Raw genomic sequence first — 16,378 nt, 5'->3', positions numbered from 1 at the left:
TCTCTGTCCCCATGTCCCCCAGGGGCACCACAGCCATCTGGAGACCAGGAAGTCACAGCCAGCATGAGGAGGGTGATGGAGCAGGAAGACACAGGGTGCTAGGCCTTGAGGCCCTCCCTGAGCCGCTGCTGCACCAGCCCAGCTCTGCCCTCTCTGGACTTCCCAAAAGGGGACTATTAAACCTCTACTTGTTTAAGCCACCGTGGGTCAGGTTTCCTATTACCTCCAGACAAATGCACTCCTAACAGAAACAGTCTGTGGTTCCCAGAAAATGTAAAAACTACTAGTCTCAGGAGAGAGAAAAGGAAAGAAACTGAGGGACAGAGTGAACCAGAGACAGATGAGACAGACAGCCAGGGATTTACCTCCCTCTACTGGGATTCTTAAAGGCCAATGGATGGCAGCAGGGGGAGATCCACGAGTCTCCCAACTCTGTAAGCAAACTAAGGTGCGAGCATTCCCACCTGTGAGCATGTTTCTGGGGAGGGGAACACCAGTGTCAGGACTGTGGGGGATGCAGAAGGTGGTCAGGGCCCCTGAAGGACTTGGACTAGATTCAGTGTCTTACCTGGACTGCCTCGGTGGGTCGCGGCTGCCCCCAGCCAGGCCTGTAGGGGTGCTGGAGCCTGAGGAGTACAGCTTCGGTCGGTAGCCCTTGTTCTGGCCAGTGACCCCAGGGGCGGACGAGACCTCCCGACGCCGGTCTGTATGGTGGGACCGCCCGGCAGCCTCGCGCCCGCCCCCACAGAGGCCCACACTTCCCGGGGGCTTGTGTGGCTTGGCCGGCCGAGATGTCTTGGCCAGGGACAAGCAGCTGGGGCTAGAGGTGTAGAGGGTGGTGTCAATGCCACTGTCACTGGAGCCTCCCTTGGAGAGAGGGTCTTGCTCTGGCTCCAGTGGGTCCAGGGGGTCAAACCAGCGATCGTCGCTGTGGCTGCTGGACGCGTTGCTGGAGAGGGTATTGCTGCTGGAATGGCTGGAGTACTGAGGCTCTCCCTGGAAGGCAGGAGAAGTGTGTCATTCCTAGACTCTGGGTGGGGGGGCGGGGGGCAAACTTCCTTCTCTGGGTCCTCCCCACACCTAAGTGTGAACCCTGGAGCCAGACAGCTTCTAACTCTGGCTCCCCCACTTACTGGCCTTGTTATCTTGGGCAATTGATTGAACTTCCCCGTGCCTCAGTTTCCACATCTGTAAAATGGGTTGATAATAACCCTGCCCCATGAGGTTGATCAGAGGAACAAATGACAGCACATATGTAACATGCTGCCCACAGCTTAAGCTGAACACATCTGAAACTGAGCTTCTGGCCTTCCCTCCTGAATTCGCCTCTTCCCTGTCTCATAATGGCACCTCCGTCCTTTCAGCTGCTCCACCCAAGAGCCGTGGAGCCACTCGACGCTGCTTTTGCTCTCACACCCGTATCTAGTCCAACGGCAAATCCTGTCGCCTGAATCTTCAAAACAGATCCAAACCTGCCACTTCTCCTCCCTCTGTGGCTCCACCCTGGTCCTGTCCACCACTGCCTCCTGCTGGACCATGGCAGGAGCCTCCTCCCTGGTCTCCCAACTCCCTGTCCCTGTCTCCCCTCACCCCGGCCCCCAATTTGTTCCCTACACGCAGCCAGAGACAGGCTGTGAACACTTGCGTCAGTTCATGTCCTTTCCCTGCTCACTCAGGGGAAAAGCAAGAGTCCTCACCATGGCCTCTGTGATCTGGTTCCAGGTTCTGATCTCTAACTTTATCTCCCGCCTCCCTCTTGATCACCCTCCTCCAGCCACACTGGCTTTCTCGCTGTTCTCTGAGTATGCCAGGCACACTGCCCCCTCAGGGCCTTTGTACTTGCTGTTCCCTCTGCCTACAATGCTCTTCCCTCAGATATTTTCATGGGTTGCTCCTTATTTCATTCAAGATTTTGCTTAAAGGTTACCTCCTCAAAGGCCTTCTCTGACCACCTCATCCTAAAGTAGCTGTGCTTGACGCTCTTTTCCCTTAACTGTACTTTGTTTTTCTTTCACAGCAAGAATTGGTTCTTACCATTATATAATGAAATCTGTTTCTTTGCTTACTGCTTGTTGCCCCCACTGGGACGCCAGCTTTGTGAGCACAGGGGTGCATCTGCCCTCTTCATCACTGTGGTCCCAAGGCCTGGCATGTTGTACGTGCTCATCAAACACCCACTGAGTGAATAGATGTGAAGAGACTCCCAAGTGCTCACCAAAACTATCTCCTTCTCCTGGGCACACAGGACATTTCCCAGTTCCTCCTGCAGTGACCTGTGGCCACGTGATAAGAGTCCTGGACGATGCAATATAGGTAAAAGTGATTTTTGCCGGGGCTTCCCTGAGGGCGCAGTGGTTAAGAATCTGCCTGCCAATGCAGGGGACACAGGTTCGAGCCCTGGTCCGGGAAGATCCCACATGCCGCGGAGCAACTAAGCCCAGGCACCACAACTACTGAACCCGTGTGCCTAGAGCCTGAGCTCTGCAACAAGAGAATCCACCTCAATGAATGAGAAGCCTGCGCGCAGCAACGAAGACCCAACACAGCCAAAAAAAAAAGTGATTTACGCCATTTCCAGGTCTGAGCCACAAAAACCTTCCCTCTCCCTCCTACTCTCATCTGCTGCAAAGAGGCAGGGACCCAGGGGAGGGCTCTGAGGCCCTGAGGGACAGCTACAAGAGGGAGGGAGCCTGGGTTCCTGAACCACCATGTGGAAAGCTGCTCACCGAGTACCCACACTGAATTGTTACATGAAAGGGGAATAAACTTCTATTGTGTGAGGTCACTGAGATTTGGGGGCTGTCTGTTACAGCAGTTAACCTATTGCTATAGATTGAATAGTCTGTGTTCCCCCAACATTCATACGCTGAATCCTAATCTCCAATGGGAAGGTATTAGGAGGGAGGACCTTTGGGAAGTGATTAGGTTATGAGGGTAGAGCCCTCATGAATGGGATTATAAAACCGCTATATATTTTCACATATTTATCCTATACATGTTTATATATTCCTCATGAATGGGGTTATAAAATCCGTATGTGTATTTATATCCTTATAAAAGAGACCACAGAGAGCACCCTTCACACATGAGGTGGAGGGAAGGCTGTCTGTGAACCAGGAGGCAGGTTCTCACCAGACACTGAATCTCCCTGCACCTTGATCTTGGACTTCCAAGCCTCCAGAACTGTAAGAAATAAATTTCTGTTGTTTATCAGCCACCCAGTGTGTGGTACTTTTCTTACAGCAGCCCGAGCTGGTGAAGACACCTACCACAGCTGAGGTAATGAGGAAACTGTGGCTTCAGGGGGGGTGAAGGTATCTGCTCAAGATGACGTGGATGGCGGGGGCTGGAGCCAGGACGTGCACCTGGCTGGGCCTAACTCCAGACCAGGCATCTTGCCCCTCTGCTGGAGCGGAAGGGGGCAGAGGCGGAGCGTGTGCTCACGTGTGGTGCTCAGAGGCCCACACGCAGGTGAAGCCGCCCAGCCCTCGGCAGTCAGGGCGGGTAAGGTGGCCAGCTCCCACAGCCCTGGCTCCCCGGGGTTGGCAGGCGGGGCCCAGACTCACCTTGGAATGCCTGTTGGGGGAATCTTTGCCTGCTGTGTCCTGCCTGGAGGCGTGCTTGCTCCCGCTGCTTCCAGCCATGGCCGAGAGCCGGGCCTGGGCGGGCACATGCCACAAAGGCTCTGCATTAAGATGGGAGACACACCAGTGGTCAGAGGTGACTCAGGCTCTGGCCCAAGTTCACCCAAAGAATCTGGTCCTAAATGTGGTTGGATGGTCCCACCCCTCTGCCAGCTTGTCTGCTCAGCTCACACACGGCCGTGACCCCCATCAACTCATGTCTTGGGGTCTAACAACACTCAGTAACAGAATATTTACTGAGCACTTACTGTGTGCCAGGCACCACTCTAGTGCTTAACATGCGTTAACTTCGCGAAGCCTTCCAACAGTCCTCCATCCACAAAGGAGCTTGAGCACGTTTTCATTCTTACTGGCCATTTGGATTTTCTATTTTGTAAATTACTTGTTCATATCCTTTACCCATTTTTCTACGGGATTGACTGTCTTTTGGTGAATAAGATTCTTTATATAATCAAGGTCGCATTCCTTTGTTGCTTAAACGTGTGTAGCTTTTTTTGGTTAAATGAAAGTGGAATCATAATAAGCACTGTCTCACAACTTGATTTCTTACTTTACAAATAAATAATACTTACACTTGCTTTTTGCTCTGTATCTTCATAATACATCTTCACATAAGTTAACTGAACATGAAGTTATCTTATTTTTAATAGCTGTACAGTATTCCATCATGTGAATGGACATCAATTATTTAACCAGTTTCCTGCTGATGGACAGTCAGGGTATTTTCGATTTTTCTTAACATTCAGGTGGCCTTCCCTCTACACCCAACTTTGAGCAAGTGTGCAATTATGTTTGGGACAGAATTCTACCAGTGGAATGGCTGGTTCAAAGGTGAAATAGGTTTAAAATCATGACGGCTGGTGTGGGTGTAAATTAGTGTAAATTCCCAAGGCTAGCCAATGTGCCTGAATGGAGCATCGGATCTTAAAAAAACACACAACGCCAGTGGAGGGCTAGTTAATATCTATCAAACTTGCAAACGCACTAACAGAGGGCCCAAACCCAGGCGGTCTAACACCAGAGCCCACAATTTTGATCAGTGCTGTATATAAAATAATAACGATAATTATCATTAAGCACACGTCTGTATCAGGTACTACTATAAGTGCTTTGCACGCATTACCTTGCTACATCCTCCCAGTGATACTGTGAGGTGGATATTAGTACCAGTTTAATAGATGAAGGAGAACATCAAGACTCAGAGAGGTTAAGTAACTGGTCCAAGGTCACAAAGTCAGAAAGAGCTTCAGACCTGTGCTCTCAACCCCCGTACCCTCTCTGTGCTTCCCCAACAGTGACAACTCCAGCGACAGTGCAGAGTGAGTGCTCGAGAAGCAGAAATCGTCATTCCCTTCATGATGGGCTGGGTCCTGTGCCGAGGGCTGGGCAGGTGTGATCTCACTGGACCCCGAAACCACCCTGCAAGGAAAGACACTTAGGGTGTCTGCCGCAGCAGAGGGACCTGAGGCTGGGAGAGGTGAGGTCACTGCCAAGGTCACACAGCTGACTCAGAACTTCTCACCAGGCCTGTCGGAGGCTGAGCTCACAACCATACACGCTGCTGCCCCCAGTGCAGCCCCAGAGGGCTCTGGGCCCATGTTCCTGCTGGGGAAGGTGGGCCTGGAGGGCCAGGCACGGCACTCAGGGACATGGCAGACAGCAGCCTGGCTGGACATTGCCGAGGGTGTCACTGCCCACGTGGCTTTCATTTGGGAATCATGGTCATCAGAGCGGGCAGGCTGGCCACTTTGTCCACCTACTTTACCTCCACAGATGCCTTTTCCTCCTTGGAAGCATCTGACACGCCCAGGAGGCTCTGGTCCCCTGGGAAGTGGGCAGACCATGCCAGGAGACCACATTTCTGCAGAGAACCAAGCCCGTGGCAGTCACACCCAGCCTTCTCTACCACCTACGACACCAGTGGCTCCCACACTTCTGTCTCTGGCTGGACCTCTCCCCATGACTTCAGACTTGTATATATGGCTCCCTCACACGCCTCCACTGGGTGTCTACTGGGCACCTCCCACTGGACACGGCCAAAGCCAACTCCTTATCTTCCCCCAAACCTGCATCTCTCATCATCTCCGTCCTTTTAGCTGCTCGGGTCAGAAACTGGGTATCATCCTTGAGCATCAGGAAATTCTAACTTTACCTCCAAAGGACCGTATCCAGAACCTGCCCATCTCTCTCCCTCCACTGGCCCCACCCTGCAAGAATCTGTAGCTAGAGGGACCCTGTGAACACCCGAGTCAGATCCCATCCCTCCTGTGCTCAGAATTGAGCCCCGTGGTTCTGACTGAAGGACAGAGTCCCCACCATGCTGTCCCCGTCACCTCCCTGGCCTCATCTCCCACTTCTCCAGCCACTCGGCATCTTTCCTGTTCAACCAACACCATACCCCCTGCTACCTCAGGGTCTTCAACCAGCTCCCTTTCTCTGGAATGTTCTCCTCCCAGTTGGCTCCTCTGCATTCTTCTAGCCTCGCCTGAAATGTGATTTGCTCAGAGACACCCTCACCCCCAGACCCCACCAAGCTCTCTCTAGGCACTGTGTTTGTTTCCACTTAATACTCAGTATTATTCGTGAGTATTGATTACTCGGTGCTCCTGCTATTGTCCGTCTCTCCCACAAACCGTCAGCTCCAAGAAGGCAGGGGACACGCCTGTCTGGCTCACACTGTATCCCTGGTGCCCAGCCTGGCACGTATCACTGGTGATGTGTCGAATGAATGGAGGGATGAAGTGCTAGGTTCCTGCCCCTCCTTGGCTGCCCCAGTGTCCCCTTTGCCCCTAGCCCTGCCCTTAGCAGGCCCTCATCCTGGGCCCTTCACTGGCCCTCTGAACTGGGCCCCAGTGACCTTCTGGCGCTCCTGCTTCACCCTTGACACACTGTGTGGGTGACAGACATGGACGTGGCTGTGAGAGATGTGTTGAAAACACGGCCAGGCACAGGCCGGGGGCAGCTGGTGGCTCTGGGGCCACCTTCCTAACCTGGGTGCTCTGAGGCTTGAGAAACGCTCACTCTGTGGGTGAGGGACTGTGGTGGTGTCTGTGGGTGATGAGGGTTAAGGAGGGTTCTAGAACCAACAGGCCTTGGTCCAAATCTCAATGATGCTACTCACCAGCAGGGACCTCTGACAAGGGACAACCTTTCTGTGCCTCATCTTCCTCGTTTCTAAAACAGGGCAGTCACGGCACCCAATCTGTCGTGTTCCTGAGATGATTAAACAGGAGGGAGTATACAGCACCGGAAACCGTACTGCTGTCACTGCAATCACGGTCACCTGACCAGGGCTGGGCACATCCCCACATCCATCGTGGCACCTGATTCCCCCACCCTGGTCTTGAATACATTCTAAACTTTATGACGACTCCTAGACACAGACTGCCCTGATCTGTGTGTGTGCCGGGAGGGGTTAGTCAACTTATAACAAGGTCTCAAGGAAGTGAGAGCGGAGACGAGCTCTAGGGGACAGAAGAGGAAAGAAAGGAGGGACCACGGTGAGCTTCTGTGACTCCTTATTTGGGGTCCACGGTGAATGCTGGAAAAATTTCCTTCTTATTTTACACTTTGGTGTAATGACATCGCCAAGCAACGCGTTTCTCTCCTCAACCAGGTGGGCGGGGGGGAAAAGGATGCGAATCTGCCTGTGCTGGAGCAAAGATCACAGACCGCGGGCACAATCAAGCGTGCTGAGGAGAGGAGCGAACCCGTGTCTACAGGCCCCGGAGGCAGCAGCAGTGGGGGACAGTTGGGGGTCGGGGCGACGCGATCTGCTTGCCTGCAGTCCAACCGTTGTCCCTGGTTTAAGAGAACCATGGGGCGGGGGTGCTGAGGAATTCTCCAGGCCGCTAATCCTGGGGCAGGCAACCTCTCCCCTGCCCCACAGTGCCCGGGGGAGCCGGTGATGTGCTGCCAGGGTCCTCCCCGCCGAGAGCTGCCTGGATACTCTCGAACACCCGCTGCGTGGACATCTCCATCTCCTGCCCCTCTGATGTCAGCGCTCTCTGACACTTGATTGATTTTCGTTCTTTTGAACCCACCCATCATCTGCTGGTTCTCACACTTCAAAGGGGCTACAACTTCGTTATGAGGAATCATGTTTAAGATATTCATCTAAGTAGTACATGCCCATGATTAATACTTATACACAGAAGAATAAACAGATGAGAAGATGCTCAGTCTCATCAGGCATCAGAAAAATGCAAATTAAAAACACAACAGGATACTACTACGTGCCCACTAGGAAGGCTGAAATGAAAAGGCTGGTGAGGACAGGAGCAAAGAGAACTCTCTCTGTCGTTGGTGGGAGTGGTAAATGGTTTGGCAGTCTCTTATAAAGTTAAACGCATGACCCAGCAATCCCACTCCTAGGTATATTCCCTGCAGAAATGTGAGTATGTGTTCATCAAAAGACAGGTATGAGGATATTCCTGGCAGCACTATTCTAAGCAGCCCCAAACTGGAAACAATCCAAATGTCCTTCAACGTGAGACTCGAGTAAGAAATTGTGGGTCATTCAGACAATGGATATGCTACTCAGAAATGGCGTGGCTACACACAGCCACGTGGCCGACCCTTACCAACACAATACTGAGCCACAGAAGCCACACACACACACACACACACACACACACACACACACACAGTGCATCCAGTGGGAGTCTACATTCCATATGCGTGAAGTTCAAAACCAGGCAAGATTAAGTCTGGTCGTGGGAAGCAAGACAGGGGTGGCCTTTGGGGATACTGATTGGGAGGCGCTGGGGCCTTCCAGGAGGCTGGCCACGTCTGTCTCTTGCCCTGGGTGTGGAACACGGGCGTGCTCACTTTGTGACATGTTATCACACTAGATGCTCCAGATTTGGAGCGTCGCTTCTCAGCACAGCAGTCGAGAAGCAACACGGGAAGCGTTACGTAATGAGCAGCCTCAGAACACTGCCGGCCCCGCTCCCCTGAGAGCACCACTTTCAGTCCTTTTCAACGACTTCCGCTGGTGGTCCCCACCTCCAAGTCGCACGCACATCTGTGCCCTGGCTCCTGACCGACAGTGTCGGCAGACCCCGCCTGCTGATGCCCTGCCTGGGTGGAGATGGATCTGGCTCACTGGTCCCCGCCGCTCTCCCGGGTGACCTCTCTAATCTTACGTGTGGCACTTACAGCTTTCTTTTGTGTTTTATCCATCACTGACAGGAGGAGGGGTGTCACCTGTCACGCTGTAACTAAGAGGTCGTGCAGGGTGAGGCCAGGGGCACAGCTGGCCTGGGGAGACCACCTTACCTGGCTTCTGCCGCTCCATGGTGCTCTCCTGGCTGGTCAGGCCGCCTGAGGAGGACTCGCCGCTGGACGTCCCATCGTGGCTGAAGTGGGGATCAAAAGACAGCAGTGGGTGTGGGGCGGCTGTGTACCTGCAGCGGGGCGAGAGGAGCAAACACAGGGTGAAGGGCTGGTGTGCCAAAAACCACCTGAGACTTCCTCGATGTGGGGTTTTAAATACACGGGAGGCTCCGCGCGGAGGGGAGGCTAGGTGAGGAAGCCTGGAAACGTGCTATTAACTGAGGGTCAGGAGTGAGTTCTGCGCGGGAAGCACGCCAGGGAGCTGGAGGTGGCAGGGCGCGTGGGGCCAGGTGGGGTCCTCAAGGGAGGAGGGGGCAGAAGCCACGGGGCAACAGCCCTACCCAGAGGCTCCTCCGGGGTCCCGTCTCTTGGCTGCGGAACGGGGTGAGCTGTCATCAGCAGCCCCCGCCCCCAGGCCTGTCTTGGGCTCCCTTTCTCTCTGGTGGAGGAGAGCAGGATAAGGCAGCGTTTGTAGGTACAGGAGGCCTGGAACCCAGCGGCCTGGGGATCAAACCTCCCCTCGGCCTCTCGCCCAGCCAGGTACAGCCACTTCCTTGCCCTGAGCCTCAGTTTCCCTAGTTGTCAAGAGGCAACTGCAGTAGGTCCTTCCTTGCAGGACTGAATGTCGTCCTGTGTGTCCAGAGCTTAGCCTGAGGCTGACAGGCCGGAAGTGTGTATGTCTCTCTGGTGGAGGAAAGAGCTGCAGAGGAGAAGCTGGGGCTCAGGCTCCAGAACAAGGCAGGTCTGGTCTCAACCCCAGCTCCATCCCTTACTAGCTGCGTGACCTTGGTCGGGCAAGTGCTCATCAGTTTGAGCTGCAGTTTTCCTGTCTGGAAAATGACATTTTCTGCTTCACAGGGTTGTTAAGGAATGAAATAACAAAGTTGTCTCCTAGACAGAGAGTCTCCTGGAGGCTGGCCCTGCACACCCGCAGGCAAGGGCTGAGATTTAACAGAGGGATCGGCAAAAGGTTCTCTGTGGCCTCAGGTCCCACAGACATTCTCTATGAACCCGGAGTGAATCCTGTGGGCGCCTCCCAACGTCCATTCCACCTCAGATCAGAGCCAGTCATGGCGGAAACCTTCTCCTTGCCTGGGGTTGGTTAGGGACAGGCACATGAGATGTGAGAGGATGTGAGTCATTAAGGCTCCCATGAAATACTTCTGGCTCTTCACCTGGCAAGCACACGGCAGGACCACACCTCCGAGCCCCTTGAGACAGGCTGGCTGGGACTGTGTGACTAGTTCTCGCCAGTGAGCTGTGAGGCAGCCTGCATCCTGAGAGGTCCAACCAGTGGTGGACCTGCAGTGTGGGTGCAAAATAAACCTTCGCTGACTTTGGTCACTGCAATTTTCAGGCATCTGTTACCCAGAATAACCTGACTGAAATGGGGGAAGTCTGCTGAGGAGCTTTGGGGGAAAACCTCCTTGCTCCGAAGGGAGCTGACAAGGAAAGATGGCCTCTCTTCTTCACCAGGTGTTGCTGGGTTCAGATATAACACCATGAGCCGCTGTCACCCTCTTCCAACCAGCCTGAGAACAAGGCCAATGCTGAGCGTGGAAGAGAGTAGGCACCGGGCCCTTGATGATGTTGTCGAGATGCTGGATTAACCCTCCCTGGAGGCTACTCTGCCTCTGAACCTTCTTTGCTGTGAGATAACACATTCCTACAGCATTTGAGTCAGCCAAGTTTTGGCTACTTGCCACCAGAAACATTCCATTGACATAAGCCCTGGACTTTGCAGGAGTCAATGAGCCTCCATTAATCAAGCTGATATTGTGATTCCCCATTTGGCTCCTGTGCCTATACTTGCAACTTGAGAGGATGATAAACCAGGACCCCCCAAAATCCAAAAGAGGAGTTAACTGACTTCTCCAGGGTCACCCTGCCAGCCCCAAGCCAAGGCTGTCTCCGTAGAGACCAACTCTAAACCCCTGGCTTCAACGCCTCCAGGGCAGCAGAGGGGTGCTGCAGAGGTGCGCTGGACTTCCTGATAACTCATCTTTACTCACCCGCCAAGAAAATACATATTATCCCCGCCTCTCCAGACCTCGAACTCTAATGCCTCCAGGAAAAAAAGAGTCAAAACAATAAAAAAGCATAGGCAGTCTTCATCTTATTGGCTGACTTAGCAGCCAGCCAACTTCCTGGTAAAATGTGGCTCCAGCACAGCTGGAAACTGAAGTGTTGATGTGTTTATTCCATTTTCTCAAAATGTCCGTATTGAATCCTGAGTACTAAAGGAAGACGGCAGTAGCTGGGATCAGCCAAAGGAAAGCGGAAGGTCCAAGTGGCAGATGCTGCAGGCTGCTCCCTCAATGTCTACTCTCTGCTTCCACCTTGGTAACGGAATCCCAACTGTACTGGGGGCAGCAATGTGATCGGTTAACAAACTACATTTCCCAGGCTCCCTTGCAGTCCTGGCCAATGAGATAAGAGTACTGCACGTGACTCCCAGGCACTCTCTGGAAATGTGCGGTGGGTGCCTTTACCTCATTATCTCCTTAAGGCTGAGCAGCCACCTTAAGACCAGTAGGCCACAGGCCAAGGGTGGCAGAACATCGGCGAGGAGGAGCAGACAAACCTAATCCCAACTTTTTTTTTTTTTTTTGGCTGCACTGCGTGGCTTACGGGATCTTAGTTCCCCGACCAGGGATTGAACCTGGGCCCTGGCAGTGAAAGCGCCACATCCTAACCACTGGACCGCCGGAGAATTCCCCTGATGGACTGCCTTTAGCTGGATATATGTTACCAGCTTAATCTCTCAGCTAACTGTCCTCAATCAAGACAACCTGTACTTTGTCCATTTATGTAATTCTCTCACTAAAAAGCCTTCTTATTATCCCAATGCAAACTGACTGACCTATGTTGACCATTCTTTCGGTGTTGAATATGTCCTATTTGGGGCCATTTCTATCATTACCACATCCTGGTCAAGCTGATTGGAAACTGGAACATTCCAGAATCTCACCATGCATAGCTCTGGGCAAAACTCCCCAGAAGCAGGTTTGGGCTGCCAGGATCTTGGCTTTGAACTTCCCATTCTGCCATATAGGAAAGTACCAAGACAGAATTGAACTCCTGAGGGCAGGGCTCCAGGCCTGGATGGAACAGTGGATGATGGGTGCATTACAGGAGGACTGGGTAAAGGGTGGACGGACGATGCAGCCATTGTTGGCTGCCACCCCACTTGGCATCATCTTCTTTGCCTCTGCTGGTGGAGTCCAGATTCTGCCCTGGCGGCCATCCCTCTGCCACACGACTTGTGTAAGTCCTGATGGTGTAAGACAGTCATGGGGGTCCAATGTGACCTTGCCAGGGGTTAGTTCAGGGGTGGGCAAGTGACCGAGTTCCTTTACTGTAGGAAACACAGAGAAGCTCTTCCTTCTTTTTCTGCAGGGCACCGGTTTTGCTTGGGGCCACAGTGGCCCTCGTGGGTCATGAATGGAGCCAGGTCCCTGAGGATGACCCTGTACAATTAACAAGCCCTAGAGCCACCCCACCTCTGGACTTATTACGTGATGATGATAAATCCCCCTGACGCTCATGCCTTCTTGAGTTAGGTTTTCTGTCTGAAGTCAAATGCCTCCTAACTGATGTACCACTCTTCATGGAACTGGCAGAGAAAAGCAAAGGAAAAAAAAAAAAAAGCCAGCCAAGTGGCCTAATGAGCAAATGTCTGGGGTCCACGCCAGCCCTGCAGGGTGCTGGGCTGGGTACACAATTCTGTCCTAGCGCTCTGTACTGAGTTTGGAGGTTTGCTCATGTTGCACACGAGAGTGGCAAACTCCTGAGGACGGGGACCGCATCTGCAGCTGCCGGCACAGCCCTGGAGGCAGCAGTAACAGTCAGAACCCTCATAGAGCACTTACTGTGTGCCGGGCTCAGTCCTAAGTGCTCGAGAGAGATTCCCTCCTAGAATGTTCTCAACACTGCTCAGAGGCAGACTTTTTTTTTTTAACAGCTATTTTTTTTTTTTTCTTTTCTTTTTTTTTGGGCCTTGCTGTGTAGCATGAGGGATCCTAGTTCCCTGACCAGGGATGGAACTTGTGCCCCCTGCAGTGGAAGTGCAGAGCCCTAACCATTGGACCGCCAGGGAATTACCAAGGGCAGACGTTTTACATGTGAGCAAACAGGGGCAGAGAGGTGAAGCCCACTCTCACATGGCTGATGAGGTGCAGGCCATCTTGCCCTCCTGTCTCAGTAAATCTAAAATGGGCCATGGGATAGGTTCTGTCTATGAGGGCCTTCGAGCTCCTAAAAGCTTGATGAATTCGGCAAGTTGCAGGCCCGCTGGAGAAGACAGCAGGAGACACAGGAGTCCTGAGGGGGGAATGTCCGTGGCTGGGCTGGAATGTCTCGCTTGGGTCACACAGGCTCCAGGATGTCAACTGCGCGGCAGGAAAAGGGGAAAGGAGCTGATGCCAAAGGCCACTGGGGCAGCCTGACTTGTTCCCGGGCCTCTTATCGCCGGCTGGTGACTGGCCATGAGACACACTTTTGCGGGTTTAGGGGCTGAGGTGTGCTAGCAATGGTTGGCAAAATTTGGAACCTAGCTGTTGACAGAGATAAAAATTGCTGAGACCTAGGCCACAGAGAGCCGAGACAAGCTCCACTGGAGCCCTGGGAAGAGAGGGGTGGGCTGGGAAGAGCTGGAATCCAAGGGAAAAGTGAGAGTTTTTCACTTGCCAATGCCAGAAAGCCTGAAACACAAAATCACAGCCATCAGGTGTCACTGTGGGGTGGGGACTCCAGTAGGGACCACGCATGTCACCCCGATTTGGAGGATGTGCTCAGAGTCTCGTGGGCAGGCAGGACAGCTCTGGGTCAGAGTCGGTCCCTTGGAATCACATAGGCCTGGGTTCCTGGAAAAGTGATCTTGGCCAAGTGGATTCACCTTGTTGAGCCTCAGTTCTCCCTCTCCCTCTGTAAAATGGGACACGCTACTCACTTCATGGAATTGCTGGAAGCACTCATTGAGATCATGCATATAGCTCAATGGAACAGTCTAGAGATTACAGAAATAGACCCACACAAATGTGTCCAATTAATTTCCCCTTCCAATGAATTTTTGCTTTAAGAAGCAAAAGCAATACACTGGAGGAGGGAGAGCCTTTTCCATAAATGGTGCTGGACATCGGCAGGCAAAAAAAAGGAACCTCAACCTAAACCTTTCACCTTGGGCAAAAACTAGCTTTGAAAAACTCAAAGTGGATCATGGACTTAAATGTAAAATAGAAAACAATTAAAACTTCTAGGAAGGGAATTCCCTGGCGGTCTAGTGGTTGGGATTCTGCGCTTCCACTGCAAGGGGCACGGGTTTGACCCCTGGTCGGGGAACTAGGATCCCGCATGCTGCACAGCGTGGCAAAAAAAAAAAAAAAAAAAAAAAAAAAGGAAAAACTTCTGGGAAAAAAAAGGAAAAACTTCTGGGAAAAAAAAATCTTCAGGACTCAGGACTAGGCAGAGCTCTAAGATTTAACACCAGAAGCATGATCCATAAAAGGAAAACAATGATAATTTGGAGCTCATCAAAATTAAAAACTTTTGTGAAAGACCCTGTTATGAAGATGAAAAGACAAACTAATGACTGGGAGAAAATATTTGCAAACCACAAAGCTAACAAAGGACTTGTATCTAGAATATATAAACATTGAAAAACAAAGATGTTCAACATCATTAGCCGTTAGAGAAATGCAAATTAAAACCACAATGAGGGCTTCCCAGGTGGCCCAGTGGTTAAGAATCTGCCTGCCAATGCAGGGGACACGGGTTTGAGCCCCGGTCCGGGAAGATGCCACGTGCTGCGGAGCAACTAAGCCCATGCACCACAACTACTGAGCCTGTGCTCTAGAGCCCGCAAGCCACAACTACTGAGCCCGTGTGCCACAACTACTGAAGCCTGCGCGCCTAGAGCCCGTGCTCCACAACAAGAGAAGTCACTGCAATGAGAAGCCCGCGCACTGCAACGAAGAGTAGCCCCCGCTCACTGCAACTACAGAAAGCCCATGCGCAGCAATGAAGACCCGTCGCAGCCAAAAACAAAACAAACAAACAAACAAACAAAAACCCACAATGAGATGTCCTCACACACCTATGAGAATAGCTGAAACGAAAAACGGTGATGACACCAGAGAGCGACAAGGATGTGGAGAAACGGGATGCCTCATACCTTGCCAGGGGGAATGGACAACGGTGCAACCACTCTGGAAAATAGTTTGGCGGCTCTTTTTAAAACTAAAAATGGACTTACCGCAAAGTAAGCAATTGTATTCTCTTTTCTTCCTAAACACTTGTCTACACATAATACAGAATTGGTCAGCGTACCCCTTCACAGAAATAACAATGTTCTCAACTCCTTGAGTAAATAGCACTCTTAGAAACATCTCTCCCCCACGCCCCGGAGCTTTACTGAGGTGTAACTGACAAATAAAACTGTAATATATTTAAAGTGTACAACGTAATGATTTATGTATACATTGTGAAATGAGTACCACAATTGAGTTAATTAACACATCTCTCATCTCACATACTTATCTTTTTTTGGGTGAGAATGCTTAAGATCTACTCTCTTAGCAGATTTTAAGTGTACAATACAGAATTACTAACTACAGCCACCATGCTACACATTAAATCCTCAGAACTTATTCATCTCATAACCCAAAGTTTGTGCCCTTTGACCAACATCGCTCCATTTCCCCCACCCCCAGGCAACCACCATTCTACTCTGTTTCTTTGAGTTCAACTTTTTTTTTCCTCCTGCATTTCACACCATTCTGCTTACTCACATCTGTAGCCTTTGCTCTGTCTGGAATGACCTTCTCCCTCTTCTCCGCGGCAAACTCCTACTAATCTCTCAAAGCCTTATTCAAATGCCGCTTCCTCCTGGCAGCCAGCCTAGACCTGACGCTGGGCTGAGCTCCCTCCTCTGAGGCCTGAGTCTATTAGAGCTCTCATCAGAGTGCGCATCCTTTCTAAGACTCTCTCTCCACCACAGCAGCACTGACAACAGGAACCCCTGTGAGTGAGTATCTCAAATATTTCTCCTGGCACCTGGCACATGGAAGGCTCTGGGGATCCTTTGCTGATGAAAGCTGAATGGTGGCCACTAGAAGATGAAAGACTGAGTATGTTTCCCCCAGTTTTACAACAGAGGCTTAGAATCAAACAATGTTTAGTGTGGTGGCTCTCGAAGTGTGTTCCCTGGACCAGCAGCCTTGGTATCGCATGCTCTACCCCAGTCCTACCAAGCTGGAAACTCAGGGGTCAGACCAGTAATCTGTACTTTAACAAGCCCTCCCTCCGGGTGATTCTGAAGCTCACTGTTTAAACAAACTCACTCACTCAATCCATCTTTCATCAAATATATACCAAGGATCTACCATGTGCCAGACCCT

General features: G+C 51.8%; 1 protein-coding gene across 7 annotated transcripts in view; it reads right to left on the bottom strand.

The window, feature by feature from the left end:
* The window catches only part of SIPA1L3 (signal induced proliferation associated 1 like 3), a 238,199-nt gene that overhangs the window by 37,726 nt on the left and 184,095 nt on the right, over window positions 1-16,378 (bottom strand). For all 7 annotated transcript variants that reach the window (XM_082367255.1, XM_082367253.1, XM_082367254.1 and 4 more), the window contains 3 exons: window positions 8,925-9,052; window positions 3,567-3,685; window positions 569-996 (listed from right to left, as the gene is read on the bottom strand). In XM_082367255.1, coding sequence (XP_082223381.1) covers window positions 569-996; window positions 3,567-3,685; window positions 8,925-9,052 — 675 coding nt within the window. The remainder of the gene's footprint in view (window positions 1-568; window positions 997-3,566; window positions 3,686-8,924; window positions 9,053-16,378) is intronic.

The sequence above is a fragment of the Balaenoptera borealis genome (genome assembly GCF_965194805.1).
Source record: "Balaenoptera borealis genome assembly, chromosome: 19".
Lineage (NCBI taxonomy): Eukaryota > Metazoa > Chordata > Mammalia > Artiodactyla > Balaenopteridae > Balaenoptera > Balaenoptera borealis.
This window is presented reverse-complemented; position numbering and strand designations above follow the sequence as displayed.